This window comes from Magnolia sinica, chromosome 1, assembly GCF_029962835.1.
Source record: "Magnolia sinica isolate HGM2019 chromosome 1, MsV1, whole genome shotgun sequence".
NCBI lineage: Eukaryota > Viridiplantae > Streptophyta > Magnoliopsida > Magnoliales > Magnoliaceae > Magnolia > Magnolia sinica.
The window spans coordinates 1,942,487-1,965,201 of record NC_080573.1 but is presented as its reverse complement, the minus strand read 5'-3'; the positions used below and the strand labels follow the sequence as shown (position 1 = coordinate 1,965,201).

Genomic DNA, 22,715 nt, shown 5'->3' with positions numbered 1-22,715 from the left:
TTTTCTAGGTGTATCCCTGTCCTCCTTTGAGACGTGCGGATGTGCTTACTTTGCTTCCCACCTTAATGTATGTATTATCCATGTTATTTTAAGGCACGAGCTCAAAAAGGAAGCAAATCTAACTTCCAGGTGGACCATACCATAGAAAATAACAGCAATTGACCTATGAGCAGTGTAAGTTTTGGCTAATGTTTGCTTGTTTATATTCACGCAGGTTTATGTGACCTCATCAACAAGTTAGAGGGTAGATAAACATTATGTAAATGTTAGGGTGGGCCCTTTTTAATAGTAGGGCATTCAATTACTGTTGTTTCTTATGATATGGTTTTCTGGATTTGGACCTCCTTCAATTTAGGGCCCGTGCTTTTAAAATAATCTAGCAAAATATATGGACAGCGTGGATATAAGTTACATGCATTAAGGTGGGTCCCATCATAAGGCCTGTGCCTAATCCGCTCCTCCTTCATCCAGGCCATGTGACATAATTGATAGGTTAGATTGCAGATAAACATTGGTGGGCTGTAGGATGTTTTTTTCTATGGTGGGCATTTAATCACCTATGTTTCTTTGGTGTGGTCCACCTGAGTTTTGGACATGCCTTATTTTTGGACTCACGCATTAAAATGAGCTGAAAAAAAATAAATGAATGCCATGGTTAACCATATGCATCATGGTAGGTAGGGCCCGCAAGACAGACCAGTACTCAGACCTCAGTACCGGAGGGGTCACCACCAAATCCGAGTCGGTGATGGATCGAGAAGAAGTCTGACACGGAGGCGGTGCGAAGACGAAGACTGACGCTCCTCGAGGTCCGAGCTGTGCGAACGGTTCAAAGGAGATCAAAGTTACAGAAGCCCCACAGTGATGTATTTATTATATCTACACCGTTAATCTATTTTTAGAGATCATTTTAGAGTATTATCCAAAAAATGAATCATATCCAAAAATCATATGGACCACACCACAAATAGTAGGGGAGATAATGGTTTTCACCGTAAAAAAATTTGTAGGGCCCGCCATAACGTTTGTTTTTGATCCAATCTATTCATAAGATCACAAAGACCTGAATTAGGAGGAAAAACAAATTTCATATTGATCCAAAACTTCTGTGACACCAAAAAGGTTTTCAATGGTAGACGTTCAATCCCCCACTGATTTTTTCAGTGTGGTCCACTTCATAGTTAGATCTGTCTTATTTTTCGTCCCATGCCTTAGGAAGAGCTCGCCAAATGGATGGACGGTTTGGATATAACACATACCTCATGATTAGACCCACAGAACTTGCTGACGTCAAGACTTGAGACCTCAGTAAATAAATGATTCCAAATTCAATATCTCTCTGCAAATTTATTATTGTTTGTTCTTTGTTGGGCTCCGAATCCGATTGTTACAAATTCCAGTCTATACCCATAAATCAAGGTCAGTTTCTCACTGTGAAATTTTGGGTGCGTTTGGCAACACTGCCAGAAGCCATTTCTGACAGCTTATCTCACAAATTTCCATTCTGTATCCGTAAATCATGGTCAGTTTCTCACTGTGATATTTTGGGTGCGTTTGGCAACACTGCCAGAAGCCATTTCTGACAGCTTATCTTCCAAAAAGAGAAGCTATTCTAAAGTGAGTATGGCGTTTATTTTGAAAGAAAAGCTGCTACCAAACGCACCCAAATATTTTTCCGAAGTTGTTTTGATATCTGCAGCCATGGATTTACACTGAAAGGAAATGGATTGGCTACTCCCCCTGCCACCAGCCCGGTGGCTGGTGGTCGGTGCTCTGTGGGCCCCTCCATGATGTATGTGTTTCATCCATTCCGTTCATCCATTTTTACAGATCATTTTAGTGCTTCATCCGAAGAATTAGAGGGATATAAATCTCAGGTGGACCACGCCATAGGAAAACAATAATGATTGGATATCTACCATTCAAATCCTCCTAAGGCCCACTGTACTGTTTATTTGACATCCAATCTGTTGATTAGGTCATACAGGCCCAGATGAAGGGAAAAAACAAAGATCAGCTTGATCCAAAACTTTTATGGCCCCCAAAAGGTTTTTAATGGTCGATGCTCATTCAACACTGTTTCCTGTAATGTGGTCCACTTGAGATTTTAATATACCTAGTTTTTTGTCCCATACTATAAAATGATCCGAAAAAAAATAGATAGACGGCATGGATGAAACACATACATCATGGTAGGGCCCACAGAGCACCGACCACCAGCCATTGGCTGGTGGCAGGGGAGTAGCCTTCCCAATTCTATTTCTGCCACATCTTGCTTTGCTTTTTCACAACTATTTAATAATTAGACACCCAAGGATATGAATAGTGTACTTGGCTTTTTTGTTTGAACAAGTGGGCCACATTGTTCAGTGATCAGACCGCTCTCCTATCTTGGGTGGCCCATTCCCTGAAAAAAAAGTAATAATAATAAAAATTCCTTGAGAAGGCTATTTTTAGCTTTAAGGGTCGTTTGGATGCCTATAAATAAGGCAAGTTGTTAACAATTTACGAAAAATCATTTACAATCTGCTTTTCAATGTCCTTTTTTTTTTTGCCTGAAAGTCATTTATAGGCTATAAATTATTTACTGCATTTACCCCAATTTCATTTATAGCTGGCTCTTCATTTATAGCCTAATGATTATATTTTCAAAGATTGGCTCTCCATTTATAGGATTGAAATAATTTATAAGCTATCCAAACACAATCATTTACCTGTAAATCATTTACAGCTTACAGCCAAACAGAACAGGCTGTAAATAGTTTACACCTATTAATCATTTACCACTTAAACCATTTAAGTGCATCCAAATGACCCCTTAGTTTATTGTGGCATTTTAATGATTAAAGAATTTATTTAAGGGGTTGTTAGGATGTATGTAAGTTTTTAAGCCGTGACTTTAAGCTATAAGTCACTTAGAAGGGGAGTGACTTCCACCCATAGCCCAATGAAGTTTCAGGTTCGGTTCCAACCCATGGCTCGGTGGTAGATATAGTGCATTTCAACACTTTGGTCATGGTTCGGTTGCCTACGTGGTGTGCATGTGTAAAAAAATAATAAAGAAAAAAAAAAGAAAAAAGACATTTAGGTGAATTTCCTCCCCCAAACAATACTTGTAAGTGATTTATAGTTAAATCACTTCTCACTTACAGAACCTACAGGTGCATCCAAACGGCCCCTAAAGCTTTGTTTGAATGCAAAAAATCAATTCAACAAGGATTAAAATAAAGTCGCGATGTTGCCTTGTACAACTTGGATCAAATAGGAAGCTTTTTAAGAGTAAAATATGTGTCTAAGTGCATCAAAGCATGTTTATGTGTGTCTAAGTGCATCTAAGTATATTACACTTGGATGAACTTAAAGACACTTACAAACTGCATTTATATGCACTAAGAGACACTTAAACACACTTAACTGTGCTTGATCCACTATTGTATAGTTGTACTAGTGTTTTAAATAGCGGTAGCGTGTTGCGTAGCATTCAACCCTCCGTAGCGTGTAGCAAAATATCGTAGCGTGTAGCGTAAGCTACACAATACTTCTATTTTTTAATTTTAATATATATATATATATATATATACACACGGAAACGCTCACCTACGAACCAGTTCGTACGTACTACGTACGAACTTTTTTGAGAACCCATCATACGTGATGTGGATCCAAAATCTGAACCGTTCATGTGAAGCAGCACCTCCTGAAATCCCCCGGGCCCAAGTTTTACTTTGATCTAAAACTTTGATGGGCCATGAAAAATGAAAATAGTTTCCTCCCTTGATTTGCATTTCTCTTTGCTATGGCCCACCAGAATATTAGATCGGGGTGAAAATTTGTCACATGGGGTTTTATGGGATTCCGCATCACATGGAATGTTCAGATTAGACACCCATGGCACGTGTGCAAAGGTGCGCATGTGCGCAGGGGAGCATGACTCTCTCTCTCTCTATATATATATAGGGAAAAGGTACTATGCGCTCGACCTCACGAGTCTGTCCCAATATATATATATATATATATATATATATATATATATATAGGGAAAAGGTACTATGCGCTCAACCTCACAAGTCCGTCCCATGAGCTCGAGCTGTGTGGGCCCCACCGTGATGCGTTTCGAACATCTACCCCATCAGTCAGATGCACCATTCCATCCTGGGCCTAGGTCTCAAAAATCAAGTCAATCCGTGACTTGTGTGGGCCGCACCACATACAAAAGTGGGGAGGGGCCGTGCACCATTAAAACATTTATAATGAGTTTTTTGGGCCCACCGAGATGTGTTTTGCAAATCCAGCCCATCCATTATGTGTGTCGCACTTGCATGAGGGTTTAGACCAAGTTTCAGCATCATTCAAAACTCAGGTGGGCCCCACCAAGTGCTTTTATATGTTTTAACGGTGTTTCACATGATTTTAGATGGTATGGCCCACCTGAGTTCTGTATACGGCTGATTTTTGGGATATCCCATAATTTAGAGGGTACCCATCAAATGCACGGTGTTGATGTCGACACGCATCACGGTGGGGCCCACACAGCTCGACCTCACGGGAGCTAATCGTGAGGTCGAGCCCATAGTACCTTTTCCCATATATATATATATATATATATATATATATATATATATATATGATAAATATTAAAGCCTTTCTACACTCCTCGGCTTCTTCCGTTACTTTTGGGCACAGCTTTATCCCATTGTGGGTTCTGGCCAAATGATGCTTTAGGTGAGTCACGCGTCCCGTACATCTTTGACCACAAAAATTGCATAGCACATAATTTCTATGAGATTGTCCAAGTGGATTATCAGCCACATATTTCCATGCAAAATCTTTCTCTCTTTTTCTTCAAACATTCTTCTCTCTTTAGTTCACCACTTGACCAAAAAAAAAAAAAAACACGTCACAAATAAATCACTGAATCACAAAAATAAACATACGCATACTATTTACACTCATACGCACACCACAGTGGGCCCACCATAGAAAATAATGCAAATTCACCCCTTCATGCACCTCAGTGGGCCCCACGTGGGCCACACCATAGAAAATAATGCACATCTCACCCTTTCACGCACCTCAGTAGGGCCCACGTGAGCCACACCATAGAAAATAATGCACATCCCACCCCTTCACGCACCTCAGTGGGGCCCACGTGGGCCATATCACAGAAAAAAACGTATAAAGAACAAAAAACCGACAGTAACTAGTATTTTAAAAGGGAAAAAATGAGGAAAAAACTGAAAATATCAAGTTATTTTCATTGTACATCGAAAAAATTAAAAAAAAAAAAAGGAGCATACCTATTTTTGTCCCAAGATGAGATTGAATCAGTGAAAACTGCAAATGTTGAAGCTCCACAGCGATCGGTTTGCGTCTAGAAGCAGTTTTTCCAACTCAAGATTGAAAAGTGGGGAGAGGAGCAATGTCAGTAGCGTCGGTTTTGCGCCTGGCAGCAAATTTTCGACCTCAACATTGAAGGGTGGGGAGAGGAGCAGCGTCGGATTGGGCCTGTGAGAGGATTTTTGGTCTCCAAATCGAAGGGTGGGGAAAGCAACTGCGTCGGTTGCTTCGGTTTGGGAGTAGAAGCCCTTTCGAATTAGGTTTTTTCTTTTTTAACTTAAGTTTAGCTTGTGGTGTGAGTTCACCACTGTTTCCTGCACTGAAAGAACAAAATAAATAAATAAATAAATAAATTACCAAACAGGTAGCGCACGCTACCTATCCGTAGCGATTTGCTACGCTACGCTACGTAGTGTACGCTACCGCTACGCTATGGGTGCTGCTGAAAACACTAAGTTGTACTATACAATGCTTTGTATTCAATCTAGCCTCTTTCTTGTTTTCATATGTTTGACCTTCAAATTGTTTTACCTTTTTTAAGTCCATCTTTAAAGTAACTTGACATCAATTGGAGTACAAAGCCCTTAACATAAATGATAAGGGAATTAGAAATTACATTTTGTTTTCATGTTATTAGTGTAATGACTGTGATTTAATTCAATAGGGGATCTGATAAACCTAAACAATGTATATTCTGTTCTTTTTAATGGTTGAGATTTTTACTGTAAAATGCGGCTTAAGAATTCTAATTTTACCAAACAATGCCATGAATAATTGAAACACCCAAAAGTGCATTTCAGGCAGTGAAATGGCAAAAAAAAAAATTGTGAAGGCAAACATTGTTGGGCCCACTTGGCATGTGTATGACATACAATCCTTTCAATGGGCACACCTCACTATGATGATTAGACGAACCAAAATCAGGCCGGCAAAAAAAAAAAAACACCCAAAAATCACCTAATTCAGGTGGCCCACCGGGATTTTAGATCGCCCTAACTTTTGGTTTGCCCGATCATAATGATGGTGATGGGGAAATTATGTGCACACGCGCACGCACACCACCACCCCTACGCACGTACGTATGCAGAAGAATGACTCCACCATCGATCTGACTCGATGACGACGTCCAGGGAGGGCTTCCTAGCTAGAAGACACTGATAGTTAAGAAAAGTCCATCATGGGATCTCATGATCGTGGCCTACTCGTCGGATTGATTTCGTATTTTAGGTTTTGCTTATTGTTATTATTTAGAACATCGTGAACGCTTTAGATTTCTCCGTTTGGTTTTTATTTTAGTTTACTTCATCACCAAATAATAGGTTGCACACATGGTGCGAGTTTTTGAGATATAGGGTTTTCCCTATAAATAGGCACCCCTTGTAGTTCTTTTGATTGATTCAAGTTTAATAAAAATTTCTGCTTTATTTTTTTCTACTCTCTTCATGAGTTGTGGAAGAATTCAAAAGTGGGTGCGAAACCCTCCCTTTTCGAAGGGCTAACTACCGTGGCGCGAAGCCACATCGATCCCGATTCACCCCATCTTCCATCATCTTTTTTTTTCTCATCTTATACCACCATCCGTGCTTCGAATTCGTCCTTTGTTGCATCAGTTTCTTCATTACAGCAGATTTCGGCTCTGCAGGAGGTCAGAAACTTCGACAGAGTACTACGCACAAGCCACCGCTTGGATCAACCCGAAACTTTGGGGTTTTGGAGCCTACCCCTAGCCGACCAGGGCCAAGGGGGGCTTTCTCGAAACCGACGCCTCCTCGGCACTTGCGCACGTGCGAGTGCCCCAGGCCCGCTGTCCAGACGGGGGAATCGTCTTTGGTTCAGGTTTTATCCATCTTTGCCTCCTCATGCATGTTTTCTTCATAAACCCTAAACCTAGATTGCATTTTCCCTAAATTGTTTGCCGTTTTCATCACCCTAGGGTTCCTTGAATTGAAATTAGGGAATCCCTTGGATTAGGGACTGATTTTTATGCATGTGTGGTTGATTTTTATTTCCCTTTGACATCGTTTGGTTTATAATTTTTATTGGTCCAATCCTAGCCTGTGTCAGCCTGGACCCGCATAGATTCCCCTTTTAATTGAATGATTTAGACTGTCATGCGGGATGTGGAATTTGTGTAACTGTTTCTGAATTGGTGTGATTTAAGCCTGAATTCTTGCATCTCATACTTAAATTTCATGTCCTGCATCAGATGGGGTGCACCTGTTGGACGGGTTAAATATCATACACACACCATGTGGGGCCCCACAATGCTTGACTCAGCCACTTCTGAAAGAAATAGGCAGGGGCATTTCAGTCAGTTCACCTCCCGAAACAGCACATCTTAGGAGTTTCAATTAGTCAAGTAATTGTTTTGTAAAATTAGGATTCTTGAGGAATTTAGCGGTAAAACTCGCTAACTTGTTTCTAGTTGAATTTTTCAGTTCAAATTTCCTTTCGCTTTGTAAGTTCTTTCTTTTTCATAGACAATTACATTTAGAGACTAGTGTTTTAAATAGTGAATAGCATGTAGCTAACAGCCCTTTGAAGCATGAGGTATAAGCTACGTAGCATGTAACGTAAGCCACTCTACTCCTAACTTTAAATTAAAATAATGTGAAAATTAGGGAAAAGAGTAAATATAATTAAAAAAAAAAAAAAACCAGAAACAAAGCTGCTTTAATACTGTTGCTCATGTTATTTTAATAAAATCATTGAAAACGTTTTCCAATTACAATAATAAATGGTTGTAAATGGGTAATGGTTATATTTGACTACACTTTACTTTACCTCCTTCCTTTACCTCCTTCCTTTGTTAAACCCAAAAATCACTATGAAAATGATAGTTTTATAATGTGAAATTGTAATGATTACAATTTACTTTACCTCATTCCTTTACAAGTGCATTTGACTCTTGATTTACATGCCATGATTCGTGCTTAAACAAACACCTGAAAATGATAATGATAGCCATTTACTCTGCATCTCATAGGAAATTGGAAAACCAAATAGGCCCTAATAACTATTTTTTAGTGAAATTGCAAAAATGTAAAAATAGTGGAAAATATAATTAATTTTACTGTTGTAGTATAACTTATGCTATGTAGAATGTAGTATATGCCACATAGCATGTACCATATGCAACATGCGACATATGCTATTTTTAATGCTATTTTTAGATGCTATGTAGCATGAAGGGTACGCCACACTATGTAGAGTAAGCTATTTAAAACACCAGCATAGACACAATAGAGTAAAAAATCTACTCTAGTTCTACTAATTGAATCCATATAAGGGGGCGAATACAAGCAAACAAATGGATAACATTTGAGTTTGAACCTAACATACAAATCTAGGATCTAGGAGGACCTGTGTGGTAAACCCTAAGATTGAATTCATCTTATTTTAGTTAATTGCAATTATGTATTATGGATTGTATTTCTTTCTTTTTTTAAGTTTGAAAGTAATCTTGGTAACCAACAATCATGATCCTAATACATAATTATGATCAAGTAAAATGAGATAAATTCATTTTTGGGTGTCTAACAAACTAACCCTAATGCGATTCATGCCACACATGCCAGTGTGGGTTATGTGCAAGATATAGGCCACTCACTGGGTGAGTCCTACAGTGAACAAGTCCTGGACAATGATCCTCCATTTTTTCTGATGTGTGACTAATGCGGAGGCATTTTCATATTGGGCTTGAGTGGGATGGCTTGTGGGATGCAAGGTCACACTTAGGGTGGGCGACCCACGGAACCCATGTAATTTGGAGCCCGTGTGAGGCGGGTGGCTTGTGTGAGGTGGAACCCATGGATTTGGGGCCCACGAGGAGGGTTCGGCCGAGGACCTAACTTATGGATTTTGGGCCTGTGCTATGAAATAAAGAGATTACTTCGCCATGCTCTATTAGTTCGAGCTTTTAGAGCAAGTGGTAAATTGTCTGGCATCATTGACCCAATTCCTGACTGGACCAACCTGATATTTTGATCAGGCACTGTGAGCCCCTCCTGATGAATGGTTGGGATCTTGCACATGCATGCACATTGGCGCTTGTGCTCTGAATCTGTTCTCCAATCTGTCTAGTCTTCCTATAAATCATGTTAGCATTCTCTGGGTCCAATCAAGGAGTGCTGCTTGTTTCATTCATATACTAGCTTTTGAGTTGGGTTTATTGTTTTGTTTACTGTTTGTTTCATGTTTCTACAGTGGCTATGGAATTTATTGGGATGCTCTTTGAAGTTGTGAAGAATGTCTGGGAACCCTTTGCGGAGCAGTTAAAGTATCTCAAAAGCCTCCCAGAAAACATGGAGATTTTGAGAAGCAAAACAGAAGAACTAAGCAGCCAACAGAATGATGTAAAGATGGAACTAGATAGAGCTGAGGTAAGACAGGGGAAGAAGCGAAAGCGGGATGTAGAAGTATGGCTGAAAAATGTGGAAACAATCACAAAAGACGTAAGAAATATTGAAGATAAACTTGGAGAAGAAGAGAGATACTTGCCACGGTTAAGATTGGGAAAGCTTGTTGTGAAGAAGATTGAAGAGGTGACTGAGCTGCAGCAGAAGGGTCGATTTTCAGATGGGTTGCTAATGGATGCAATGCCAGAGAATGGAATTACCCTGCCCACAACAAGGCTAGTGGGTAAAACAACAACTGAAAGAACTTTGGAAATGGTTTGGGATTGCTTGATGGATGTGAGTCTTGGAAAGATTGGAGTGCATGGAATGGGTGGAGTAGGGAAGACAACCATAATGAAACACATCAACAATCGTCTCAGAGAAACTCATTTTTTCGACGATATTATTTGGGTGACGGTGTCAAAAGCCCGTAGCTTGGTGCGGCTACAGAGCGATATTGCAAAAGCAATTGAGTTAGACTTGCCTGAAGATGATTATGAAGACAACAGATCAGCGAAACTGTTTGCTGCTTTAATGCGAAGGAAGAAGTTTGTTCTCATCTTAGATGACATGTGGGAAGCATTTCCTTTGGAAAAGGTTGGAATTCCAGCACCTGATGAAGATAATGGCTGCAAGTTAGTACTGACCACCCGTGACCTGGGAGTGTGTCGCGGGATGGAGACAGAGAAGGAAATCAAGGTAGAGGTTCTTTTGGAGGAGGAAGCATGGGAGCTGTTCAAGGATAAAGTTGGTGGTGAGGAGGTGCTCTCCACAAATATAAGCAACGTGGCAATGCTCGTCGCTAAAGAATGTGGCCGGTTACCACTCGCCATCGTCACGGTCGGACGAGCTTTGAGGCAAGTGGATGATGTTAGGGTGTGGAGGAACGCATTGAATGAATTGAAAGGATCTACATGTGAGATCAAGGGCATGGAAGATGTTGTCTTTGCACGCCTACGGTTCAGTTACCATCGCTTAAGAAATGACCAGATCCGAGCTTGTTTCTTATTTTGCGCATTATATCCTGAGGATTACGAGATACCCACCTGGGAATTGAAAGATTATTGGATTTGGGAGGGATTAATTGCTGAAGTTGGGAACAGAGAAGCTGAACTTGACAAGGGGCAAGCTATACTGAAAGAACTCCAATATGCATGTATGTTAGAAAGTGTTATTGATAAGGATAACGTCGAATGTGTTAAGATGCATGACTTGATCAGAGACATGGCCATCAATATCGCAAGAGTGGCATCTCAGTTCATGGTCAAAGCAGGCGTTGGATTGAAGGAACTACCTAGAGATGAAGAATGGGATGGAGATTTAGAGAGAGTTTCGCTGATGAGGAATGACATAGAAGGCATGACAGGTCGGCCCAAGTGTCCTAAACTCTGCACCTTACTGCTACAATTAAATCCTCTATCAGAAAACCCCACACATTCATTTTTTGAGCATATGCACAGCCTTAAAGTCCTCGACCTATCTCTTTCCAATTTGAAGTTTCTACCAGAGTCACTTTCCGAACTGGAAAACCTTCATGCACTTCTACTACGTCGTTGTCCGGTATCGAAGGTACCTTCACTAGCAAAGATGAAGGAACTAAGGGTGTTGAACCTCTACCACACTCGCATTGAAGAATTGCCCGAAGGGGTGGAGAATTTGACTACCCTGAGACAACTGGATCTCTCCTGCACGCGGAATTTTAAAATATTTCCAGCTGAGGTAATACCCAAGCTTGCACATCTTGAAGATCTGTTGATATACCGAAGCAGCTGCAGGTGGTCTTCATGCTCGTCATTGGTGGGGGAAGGAGCTGGCATAGAGGAGATCATGAGATCGCCGCAAATTACAACTCTCTACATTCATTTTGTGGATTTGCCCACCTTTGTTAGTTATATGAGATCCAGGCAGTGGCGGATGTTGAAAGGCTTTCGTTTCACTATAGGCCTTGTATCAAGCCATTTACCCTCTGCTGCTTTCGAGTGGCATTCTTTTTCTGTAGAAATCGTGGGTTGTAATCTTGTTAGCGGTGAGAACTCCCTTCTGCTCCCAGACAACACTCTCAACTTGGACATCGACGACTGCAATGATATCTCTAGGTTATCAGAACTGCCGTGCTTAGCTAACTTAACACAGCTGCGAGAATGTTATCTTGGCCAATGCAAAGGGATGGAATGCGTGATAATGGCAGAAGAGAACTCTTTATCGACTCTAGAGAAATTGCTCTTATCTGAATTGCCGAATTTAAGGACTCTATGCAATGGATTCGTGCTACATGACACGCTTGTAAACCTAAAGGTATTGCATGTTGAAGCATGTCTTAATTTGAAGAATCTATTCTCCCTTTTTCTGTTGCATCAACTACAGAACCTTGAAGAAATTGTAGTTGAAGGATGTAAGGTTATGGAGGAAATTGCGTCTGGAGGAGGAGAGGTGGGTGAAACTATTAATAATACCATCACGCTCCCAAGGTTGAAGAGGTTGGAATTCTATCGACTACCAGAATTGAAGAGCATTTGTGGGAGAATCTTGATTTGCAATTCCCTATGCATTATCAAGGTTTGGAATTGTCCAAAGCTGAAGAAGCTTCCTATCTCACTTAGCAGCCTAACTCACTCCCTCAAAGAGATCCGTGGAAGCCGAAAGTGGTGGAATGAGTTGGAGTGGGACAATCACAATGCCAAGACTCACCTCCAACCCTTTTTCAAAGATATGTAAGGAGAAGAGGATGGATAGTATTGTTGTATTTGTAATTCTATTGCTACTATTATAGAATTTCCTAACTGAATCCAGATCTCTTTATCACACATCCTTTGCTTTTTGGAAAGTATGTACTTATAATTCTATTGCTATTATTGTAGCATTTCGTACCGGAATCCAATCTCTTAATCACACATGTTTTGCTTTTCGGAAAGTATCGGCCTCAATGAGGTGTGGGCCATTGGAGCTTTGGGTCCGCCTCATGTTTGGGCTCATGTCGTAAAAATGAGCTTGGAAAATGGATGGATGGATCATGGTGGCCCCACAGAGCTTGGGGCTGCAGGAAATTTGCGTCCATTCTTGGGCTTCTGTCTAAACACAAAGTGGCACACCTGATGGATGGTGGATCTCATCAACTGAAGTTGTCCATCCACATCAGCAAATTGCCAAGTGGTGTATGACTATTAGACTTGGATTAGGTACTCCCATTGCATGTACTGAGCTTGGTATGGACCCAACATGACAGAATTTGATTGGATGATAGGCCACTATCAGAAATGGAGCCCACTCAAGTAGGTACTCCTAACAACTTTTAAACATGCTTTACGTGGCCTATCTCTCACAGCAACTAGTGGTACAGGCAGGGGCAGTACTCAATCCTAGTCCAATGGCCATACAGTGTGTGATAATTCACTGACATGGGTGGACGATTTCATGTTTATGAGATCCACCATCAGGTGCGCCACTATGTCTTGTGTTTATTAGACTGAAGCCCAAGAATGGACGTGGATTGCCTGTAGCCCCAAGCCGTGGCCCTGTGATGTGTGTGTTATATCCACTCCATCCATCTATTTTCCAAGCTCATTTTTAGGGCATGAACCAAAACATGAGCTGGATCTAAAGCTCCAGTGGACCACACCACAGGAAGCAGTAGGGATTGAACGCCGACCATTAAAAACTTCTTGGGGACCACAATAGTTTTGGATCAAGCTGATATTTGCATTTTTCCTCTATCCAATGATCATCCGGGTTGGAGCTTGGGAATTGCCACGGTGGGCCCTAGGCAGTGTCAACGGTGGGCATATTTATCCACTGTTTCCTTTGGCGGGCCCACTTAGATCTGCTTCATGCTTGGGCAGTTGGGCTCATGTCCCAAAATGAGCTGGCGAAATGGATGGATAGAGTGGATATAACACTTACATTATAGTGGGCCCCACAGCTTATGGCTGCAGGGCTACCTACCATCCACGTCCACCAAAAAATCAGGCCGATTTACACTCACGGTTGAAATCGTCCAAATTGCGTACAGATCCATCCGGTTGCATATAATCCATCGAATCAAGAATATACTCTGGGCCAAATCAAATGAATTTAGAGGGATTAGACATGACTTTACACCGTTCCTTATGGCATGTCCCACCTAAATCATGGGTTGGACTAATTTTCAAGATGCGTGGTGAAAATGTGGCTGGGCACCTGATGGATGGGTTGGATCTGATGTATACGATTTCTTGTTGGAAACCTTTCAATTCCAGATGATTTCTTCACAGTCAGTCCTCTTTTTATCTTAGAAACAAAGTTCAAAGCAATCTACTTCGGATGAGAGAAATAGCTGGCAAGGAGAAAAGAATGGTTCTCACTGGCAGCAGCAGGAAGTAAGAGTAACAAAAGATACTCGGGCAGAGTGACGGATGATACCCAGGCACTTAGAAATTGCATACAAGTAATTCAAACAAACTGTCCAGAAAAAAAAATAAAAAAATAAAAATTGTTATTTGATTATCCGACCATCAGATTGGTGGACATTTTTTCTATGGTTAATAATGGAAAACATCCAATGGTCCCATTTCAACAAGCAAGTGTCAACTTATTTAAGTTAATGCATGCCACGTGAGCATGATACTCTGCCAGAGTATTAAATAACACCCTGTAGGAGCAAACCCGAATAGCTTGGGAATTTCCAGATTAAGAAGCATGAGGCATGCCTGAAGTAGAAGATTCATTCTACTACAGCTTGGACAGAAAATAACCAAACGCATTTTTTTATTTTAATTTAAAATAACTGACGTTCGAACGCTCCTATGTTTGAAATAATAGGTTTAAGGTTGCATTTGCTCTTTTGACAAAGTAACACATTCATATAACGAGGCTTAGATAGTTCTCAGACCCTGTCGCAGCAATGTTTATTTTTTAGCTAAAACCCCTCTCCATGGATTACATGAATAGCTAGTGGTGTAACATTGAAGCCATTTGTGCCTAGGAAGGCCTTGAAGGCTCTGCACATTTGAAAGCGAGTGTCATAAAGAAACCAATGAATGAGTCTCTTTTCAGTATCATTCAACCTATATACAGAGGAAGACACAGACACGTTTGTTGACTGCAGACAAAAGGTGTCTAATAGCAGAGGCTTTTAAAAGCCAGTTTCATCAACACATCCATGAATTATTATTGAAGTGATAATTGTAAGCGAAGGTAATAATAATGTGACAATACACCTAAACTTTTAAATGTCGAAAAACATCAAAAAAAATAGCACGTATAACAATGATGGAAAAACAAAAAGTTCTTTATGAGGCGCGTTCCTTGAGTCAACATGGCAGAGTTTCAAAAAGGAAAAAAGAATAAGAAGAAAAGCAATAATTCTGTCACTTAGCCATGAGATAATTCTAAGCCATCACATTCAACTACAATGAAGTGGTGTCTAGGACACTATTGGCTGCTAAAATCACTGGTTGAATCCCCCTTTAACATCAAGGGCATTGCTAAGTAGCTTAACTTTTTTCCATTTCATGAGGCATTTATACACATTCTATTTCGAAACGATCTTGAGAACTGCTGCTTTTTGGAAGCATAAATTACAATAAGAATCCTGTCATATGGTGTGTGTGTGTGTGTGTTTTTTTTTTTTGAAGATTTGATAATATTATTCCAAAAAAAGCCAACACTTTACAAATATCCAAAACAAAAAAGATATACAACTCCCGCCAACTATCCAGAAAACAAGTAAACTTTGATGCTAACACCCATTCCATTACAAGAGATTTAGCTCTTCTAAACACCTCCAAGACCTGCCCATTACGATTTCTGAAACATTGGTCGTTCCTTTCAAACTTAATCACTAGACTTTTCTCCCGATATTATCCCACAACCCTTTTGCAAAGGAGCAATGCATGAAGAAATGATCCACCGCTAATTTCCTCAGACACCTGGAACAATTTGCATTGGTAGATGGGGCCTTGACTTCTTCCCTGTAAACCGCAGCTTTTATGGATGGTAACTGGATCCCTCGTTTAGAAGGTCCTCGTGTTTGACCACGTCTCACAAGTCTCCTATTGATCCACAAGCCGTCTTGAATTTCTTAAGATCACAGAGTACTAACTGAAAGGCAGAGGTTGGTGCTTTGGAAGGTCCTGATCATCTTTTTGGCTTCTTTCTTGAGTAGGCCATATAAGGTGACTCAGCAATGCCATTGAATAGGCTTCTTCAGTGTCCCTGAGTACTTGGAAACGGATTCTCTTATCTGTGGTAAGAGCCTTGTCTATTTCATCATTAAGGGTTTAGCTAGATGATGACCTCCCTATTAGTGGGAAAAAATGAGATGCCTTGCTCAATTAAACTTCTAGGACAAAAAGAAGGATGGAAGCTGTCGATCATGGAGGTCCATCATCGAAAATTCCAAGTAGGTGACAGAGAAATGCGCTTGAACTATCTCATTCTTGTGAGAAACTACAGCCTAGCTGGGAGGGACCCTTTATAATTGAAAGTATATTCTAGAAAATTTTTAACTAGATGACCATGGATGGTGGTTGTGAGCCTCTCCCATGGTCAGTTCTAAAGCCTGTATACAAAAAGGGTCTCGTCTGGTGGACAGCCAACTGCAATTTTTTGCCAATCTAACATTTCAAAGCTGACCCCAAATTGTTGGGAGAAAGGCTAAGATGATATTGACTGATTACTCATTGAAAAATAGCACTCATTGGTGTTGGGATTTGTTACTCTGTTCATCTACAGGCACTGAAGATTGGGGGAGTGATTTCCATTACATTGGCCACTCACCTCCAGCATTTGCAGAGATAGATCTCTCAAATGTGGAACTCTTGAATTTTACATTCATTTGCAAGTTTATCCATACTTCAGAGGCGGCAGCTATGCCACCCAAATACAGGTTTCTGTATCAAGCACACCAAGGTCCTGGGGTATGGCGGACCGGCAAAATCCAAACTATCAGGATATAGGTAAACAATGATTGGTTAATATTGCAGATAAGCATAACCATGTCAAAATAATGATATCTTAAGTTGAATTTGTTGCCCAATTGTTATAATTTACTATAAATTCCGAATAGGTAACAACTACAGAGTTTGAATCTTGGTGGATCTGGATTTGAAGTTTCAGGGAAGGAGGATCTCGTATCCTTACCCTTATTTGGTTATCTGGCTCGGGTGGTCCAGCTTCTTAGAAGGATCAAGAGTATCATAGGGAAATGGAGATTTTGTTGGAAAATTTCTTGCAAAAATATTTGGTCTCTCTAATCTCCTTGACTTAGTACCGACCATGTCCTTCAAAAGCTAACTCAGAGAAGTTTAGATACCAAAATCTACTGGGGCATGTTTAACCACAAAACCTATGAAGATATGCTCCATTCGTTGGTACCCATTCCTTACTTATGAGCCATAGCGGAATATGCCTTGTAACTCATTCTCCTTGGGTATCTTTTACTAAAAATCTACTTAAGAAACTTGTCATTTCACATAGAGGCAAACTAACCCCTCCCTACTCAGAAACTGCATTCAAGGGTTCTGTATCCTCGAAGTTACTTCGTATGCTGCATAATGATCATGCTGACACAGAGTCTCAAAAGGTTTTGGATTGCAGGAGTTGGTATGCCAATGTTAGCAAGGAAAGAAGAGGCCTAAAATGAGCACATTGCTAAGTTAAAGCTATTGGCTAATTGTCAAACATCACAAAAGAACATAAGGTTTTTAACTGGTTTAGATTTTAACCAAAAAGGGTTCTTCGTTGGAACTTATTCTCACCTTTGCCTTGGAACTATTTCTCCAATAGTGGCTATAGCCTATAGCTTTGGTTGGATTCGATTTGTGAGAGCATGCACCACCTTGATAAGATGGCCCTTGCCCCTCTTTATATTCTAGGGTAAGAGGTTCCCCAGCATAAGTAATTTCAAATATTTGTACCATCGTGCTCGCTTAGGATGCTCTATAGTGGTAAGTTCCGCAAAGGTTCATGATGTTTGAAAGGCCATCTAGCTAGACCCATCAAAAAAATATGAGAACAGAGCCAATGAAGAGGCCTTCTTTAGGATGACATTTTAATAACGCTTGAGGTCAGATCAACCAGTGGCATGTCAGGATTCATGAGAAGGATTTGGCAAAAGTTTTACACCGGCTGCCTGCCTGATATAACCCACTATCTGGGCTTGGGATTCGCAACTGGTAGACGTACGTCCTAACATTCTTATGCTTCCTAACATTCTTATGCTTCCTGGTAGACGTACGTCCTAACATTCTTACTGGTAGACGTACGTCCTAACATTCTTATGCTTCCTAAAATCACAGTCGCTAATCCTGAATCCAGTGTCCAAAAGTGAGGGACAGTCACCAATGATGTGGTAGAAATAGAATGGCTAGGTGGAATCCTTATCCCTTCATAAACATGTCCATATCATTCTCATTCCCATGCTGTGTGCTGCAACAAGGGTACTACTCTACATCATTACTTGTTCTCCTGCGCCTTCTCAGACCATTTTCCCAGGTACTATTGGGTAGGACCTTAGGAGGCTACCTACTGTACAAAGTAGAAGGGCTTGAGCCAGGGACCTTGTTGAGATTTTGAAAGAAAATCATGTAGTGATTGAAAAACTTCCTACTTGTGTTACCCTCTGATGTATGCTCCTACATGCTCTTAACAACCTCTCTCAAACAACAAGATTAGTGAAGTTGGCCATATCACTTGAGATTAGAATCCAAAAGTTTAGCATTGAAAACTACCATCAACTCCATCATTTGGTAGCCCATTGGGCCCTATATAAAAGACAACATGCTTCTAAAGACTTTGATAACCCACATCTCTATTCTCTACACAGTGACTCCAAGAAAAAATCTCCTGCAAAGTATAAAAAAAAAAAAAAAAAAAAAACTCACCTATGTTCTCCCTTTTGGGTGACTCTTACCTGACAATTTATTTTACTTTGCCACTCTGGACCACTCAATGAGGAAATCTGATTGAATTCCCAATATGCCAAAGTGTCAAAATTCTCGTACACAGAATATGTTGCATAAAGTTGACCCTCTCATCATGCACGTGGAAACCAAGTGGTGACTGGTGACCGAAATTGTTATGCTGATGGGTTTTCATGTGAATAGGCCATTTCTCAAACATCAAGGGGTGTGGACCGTCTTAGACATCTGATACGTGATCTGCAGAAGGAACAGTTTGTGCACCAGTCCACAGAGAACCACCAAAAGTCATATATTGGATGGTCAAAGCTGTCTCACTGCAAGTTTTGCCCAATAGCCCACCAGATCAATCCTGTTCACCACATGTTTGCCGATTCGCCTTGAGGAGGGAACTGCATAGAATTTTTCTGCAATGCTCACTACATCCTAGCATTCCTCAATTCTTAAAGACTATTATTCAAACACATCCTTGGCATAGAATTTTTCTGCAATGCTCACTTCCTCCAGAGTCTCTTCGAAGCTTTTGGAATGGGACCTTTGACCAGGGGGTTGGTTTGTTGTAATCCTAGCTGCTTTTGCTTTTTTCCTTCTGTTTTTTCTTTGGTTGTCTCTTTTTATTGGCCTTGTGCCTTTTAATTAAGCTTATCCTTCAACAAAAAAAAAAAAAAATCCTTGGCAAGCTAAAACTTATGAGCTGCAAGACATCCACGCATTAACACATGTCAAGCTACTTAGTCACAATATCTGACACTTGATCCACACTAGTCGAGCAAAATCAAATTATTTGAAAAATATGACCAACTGCTGTTGGTTAAAATGTGAGTCCATGCATGGGTATTGTTCAGTCATGCTCAAGCTGAATCCAAAATCATGACTGGCCAAGGTTCTGCGCACATTTGACAAGTAGGCAAGCGTGTTGAAAAGAAGACCCTAAACTTGAGACAACCCCCGGCCACACCGAGTGCTTTGATCTCTTCAAGGGATCAACCTCTGAAACTTCGATTATTTTTTTATCAATTTAAATGCAGCATATACAATTTTTAAGAAAACCATGCTAACCCTAGACCAACACTTAACTGCACTTAAACTCTAATCCTGACCATGCTTTCTAAACCAGGACTCTTTACTATAACCATTTTTCACTAATTCATGTGCAAATACACATGGTGATATGGCAATTATCACAATATCATGTCACAGAGTTACTTCAGCAGGGTTTGTTTTAGAACTCTATTCAAGAAGATTACCAGATAATTGATGCAACAAATCAGAAAGAGAGGCAATTTGGATATGAACCTTTTTCTACGGAAGATCAAACCATAAAATTTCTTCACATATCCAGTAGAAAATAAAAATGAATGGATTTTGGTTGAAAACCAACAGTCTACTAGAAGTTATGCTAGCATCGCAATAATCTCCTGCTCTTCTTTTACTATAGGGAGAATAACCTTGGAGTAGCACCAATTGGTAATAAGATGAGGGAAAGTACACCTTGATGGTTTGGCCAACGGCAGCAGAGACCAAGAACTGCACTGGTTTGGAGTGAAGTTGAAGGCTCTAAAAGGGCAAGGGTAGAAGACTTCACGTGCAGAGGTCGTAAGAGAAGACTTCATGACCTATGGTTCAATAGAGGATATGGTCATTGACAAAGTGGAAGGGTGGAACAGGATTCGTACAACGACCCCAATTAGTTGGGATCAGTGTTCAAAGTATCAGTATCGCTACAATTTTTGTTGGCTGGGGATATAGAAACAATATCGATTTGGCTGATAATATCATTGATAACCGGAAATACAAGGAGGCCTTCGCGAAACATGAGGAAAACGGTGGAATTTTTCAGTGAAACTTCAAGAGATGCTAAAGTACACATATTTGCATATTTAGGAATAAAAAACTGCAAAAGGAATGCATGCATAATAAGTTTTCATTTAATGGAGGCCTAAAAGCATGTGTTGTCGTAAGACATCAGTCCAACCACTCCATCAATCTCATCTATTCATCCAACCATCCAACCTTCCATCCAAACATCCATTGATATTTCAAATTATCAACAAAACATGATATTTCGTAGAGAATCGTCGACAACAAAGCCCATGTCAATATTATTGATATTATGGTCGAAAATTTGAACAATGCATACAACCATGCACCCATGAAAGATTAAAATGAATTTTTTTATTTTAATGAATAGTTTTTTGGCGACATCGATACATTGATGATATTATCGAAATATCACCGATACACTGGCGATACAAGCGACATTTGGAATTTACACGGTAAAAAATATTAGTGATACAAGCGACACCAGGAATTTACACAGTCGAAAATATTGGTGATATTGATACATTAGCGATACTTAAAGATACATCGCCGATATGTAGAATTTCTGATACCACCAGTGTTATCAGTCTCACTACTAGTGTTATCGGTATCGTGAAGATGGAGAGGCGGATAATATCGGCGATACTCTAAACAATGGTTGGGATAAGGCTTAGCTGATGATGATGACGACGACGATAGCATATTCATATGCTTATTCCCAAAGCATAACCTATTACAATCCAATCAAGTACTTCTAATATTAACAATCTATTATGATAAAAACTTTAAAATGACCAATATATCCTTGAATCGCATCACAACCATATAGGCTTTATGTAAACTAGTCGTAGATCACTCAAACAGTATGTCATAATCTTGGACTCGCTTTAAAGCTAACTCACGAAGCTTTTAAATGGGGACTAATTTCATGCCATTCAGACATTGTTTGATACCTGAAAAATGGCCCATGAAATAAGTATCACAAATACTAAGGGAAACTTGTTAACAAGTCATAGACTAACTCAAACTCAACCAATTAATTAATTAACCATTGGCATGATCTAGAATGCACATAACGATTGTTGATCTTCCATCAGATCAATCTAGGCCCTTGAAATAATTCAAATCTTCAATGTAGATGGTTGGATGGTCCAGAACCCTCACCATGACCCTTAGACAAGCCTGATCAGATTCATCATATCATCCTACCCAAAAAAAAAAACTAAAAACGACTACAACGAAGCCATTCCAAACTAACAAATTCACAACTATACCAATGACAGGATTATCAGTGCGTAAATTGCCAGCCACTGTATCAAATTACAAAAATTCAGTAACCAATGATAACATTCTTTGCACAAACATAACAAACCAAAAAAAGAAAAAGAAAAAGAAAAAACGAAGAAGCAGAATATCTAATTAATCAAGGAAATGCATTTATCTACGAATGTTACCCAATCAACCACCGGTGTTGGGCAGCGCAGCCATGAAGGCATTATACGACGACTCAAGATCGAAATGCAGCTGCCTCGACTGCTGGTCAGTCAGCTCGTCTGCAGCCCCCATCTTAGACAGCCTCGATATCCACTCTTTCATCTTCGTCCGCCCCTCGAACTCCGGTGGCAGGATGCTGAGCTTATTCAACGACCCGGACAGGTCTGCGAGCAACGGGTGAACCTGGTCAACAGCGACCATGTTCAGCTTCAGCGAGTCCATGGCCGTGATGAAGTTCTGCACGCACTCAGCGACGGTGGCAGCCGACGAGGTAGACGATGCAGTCGATGTGGCACGGTGCTCGACCGTGGCAGGGACGCCAGAGACAACAAGACGGTTTAGGGCAGAAGGGCAGTCCATCTTGTAGGTATCGACGAATCGGTCGATGCTGGGAACGGTGTCCTTTAGGGAAGAGGCTAGGGTTTTGAATTGGGCGATGAGCTTGAGGCATTCGGGCTCGTAATCGGACGGTGGGATGATGTCCCGTACGTAGGCCTTCTCAAGCTTTTCTGTGGCCTTGATGATGGCGTATAGGTCTGCGAAGTTGTCGTACATCTCTCGCTCCCGTTTGTCGTGCCAGAGCTTCACTTCCATGCTTTCGGCAATCAAAAGGGAGAAATCGGGACTTGTTTGGATTGGGATTGGTTTAGATTGGAATTGGAGAAAATTGGGATTGGGAGGGAAGATGAGAGATTGGGGAATTGGAGAAATTTCGATATCTGCGGAGAGAAAGGAAGAGGAAACGTGGTTTACCGTATCAGCGATCTGCAGG

General features: G+C 40.5%; 2 protein-coding genes across 7 annotated transcripts; one reads left to right on the top strand and one right to left on the bottom strand.

Moving 5' to 3' along the window:
- Positions 1-1,349: 1,349 nt before the first annotated feature.
- LOC131235601 (disease resistance protein RFL1-like) lies at positions 1,350-12,602 on the top strand. The gene is made up of 2 exons (XM_058232881.1): positions 1,350-1,419; positions 9,544-12,602. Exon 2 carries the CDS (start codon positions 9,549-9,551, stop codon positions 12,447-12,449), a length of 2,901 nt encoding a protein of 966 aa, XP_058088864.1. The 5' UTR covers positions 1,350-1,419; positions 9,544-9,548; the 3' UTR covers positions 12,450-12,602.
- Positions 7,986-22,715, bottom strand: LOC131235668 (vacuolar protein sorting-associated protein 28 homolog 2-like). 6 transcript variants are annotated; one of them, XM_058233167.1, is made up of 2 exons: positions 21,904-22,715; positions 7,986-8,282 (listed from the first exon to the last, which is right to left on the bottom strand). In XM_058233167.1, the coding sequence occupies exon 1, from the start codon at positions 22,535-22,537 to the stop codon at positions 21,908-21,910; it is 630 nt and encodes a 209-aa protein (XP_058089150.1). In that variant the 5' UTR covers positions 22,538-22,715; the 3' UTR covers positions 7,986-8,282; positions 21,904-21,907. The 6 variants fall into 6 exon arrangements, with proteins under 6 accessions (XP_058089150.1, XP_058088966.1, XP_058089056.1 ...); XM_058232983.1 differs by lacking the exon at positions 7,986-8,282 and adding an exon at positions 14,016-14,168; XM_058233073.1 differs by lacking the exon at positions 7,986-8,282 and adding an exon at positions 14,691-14,707.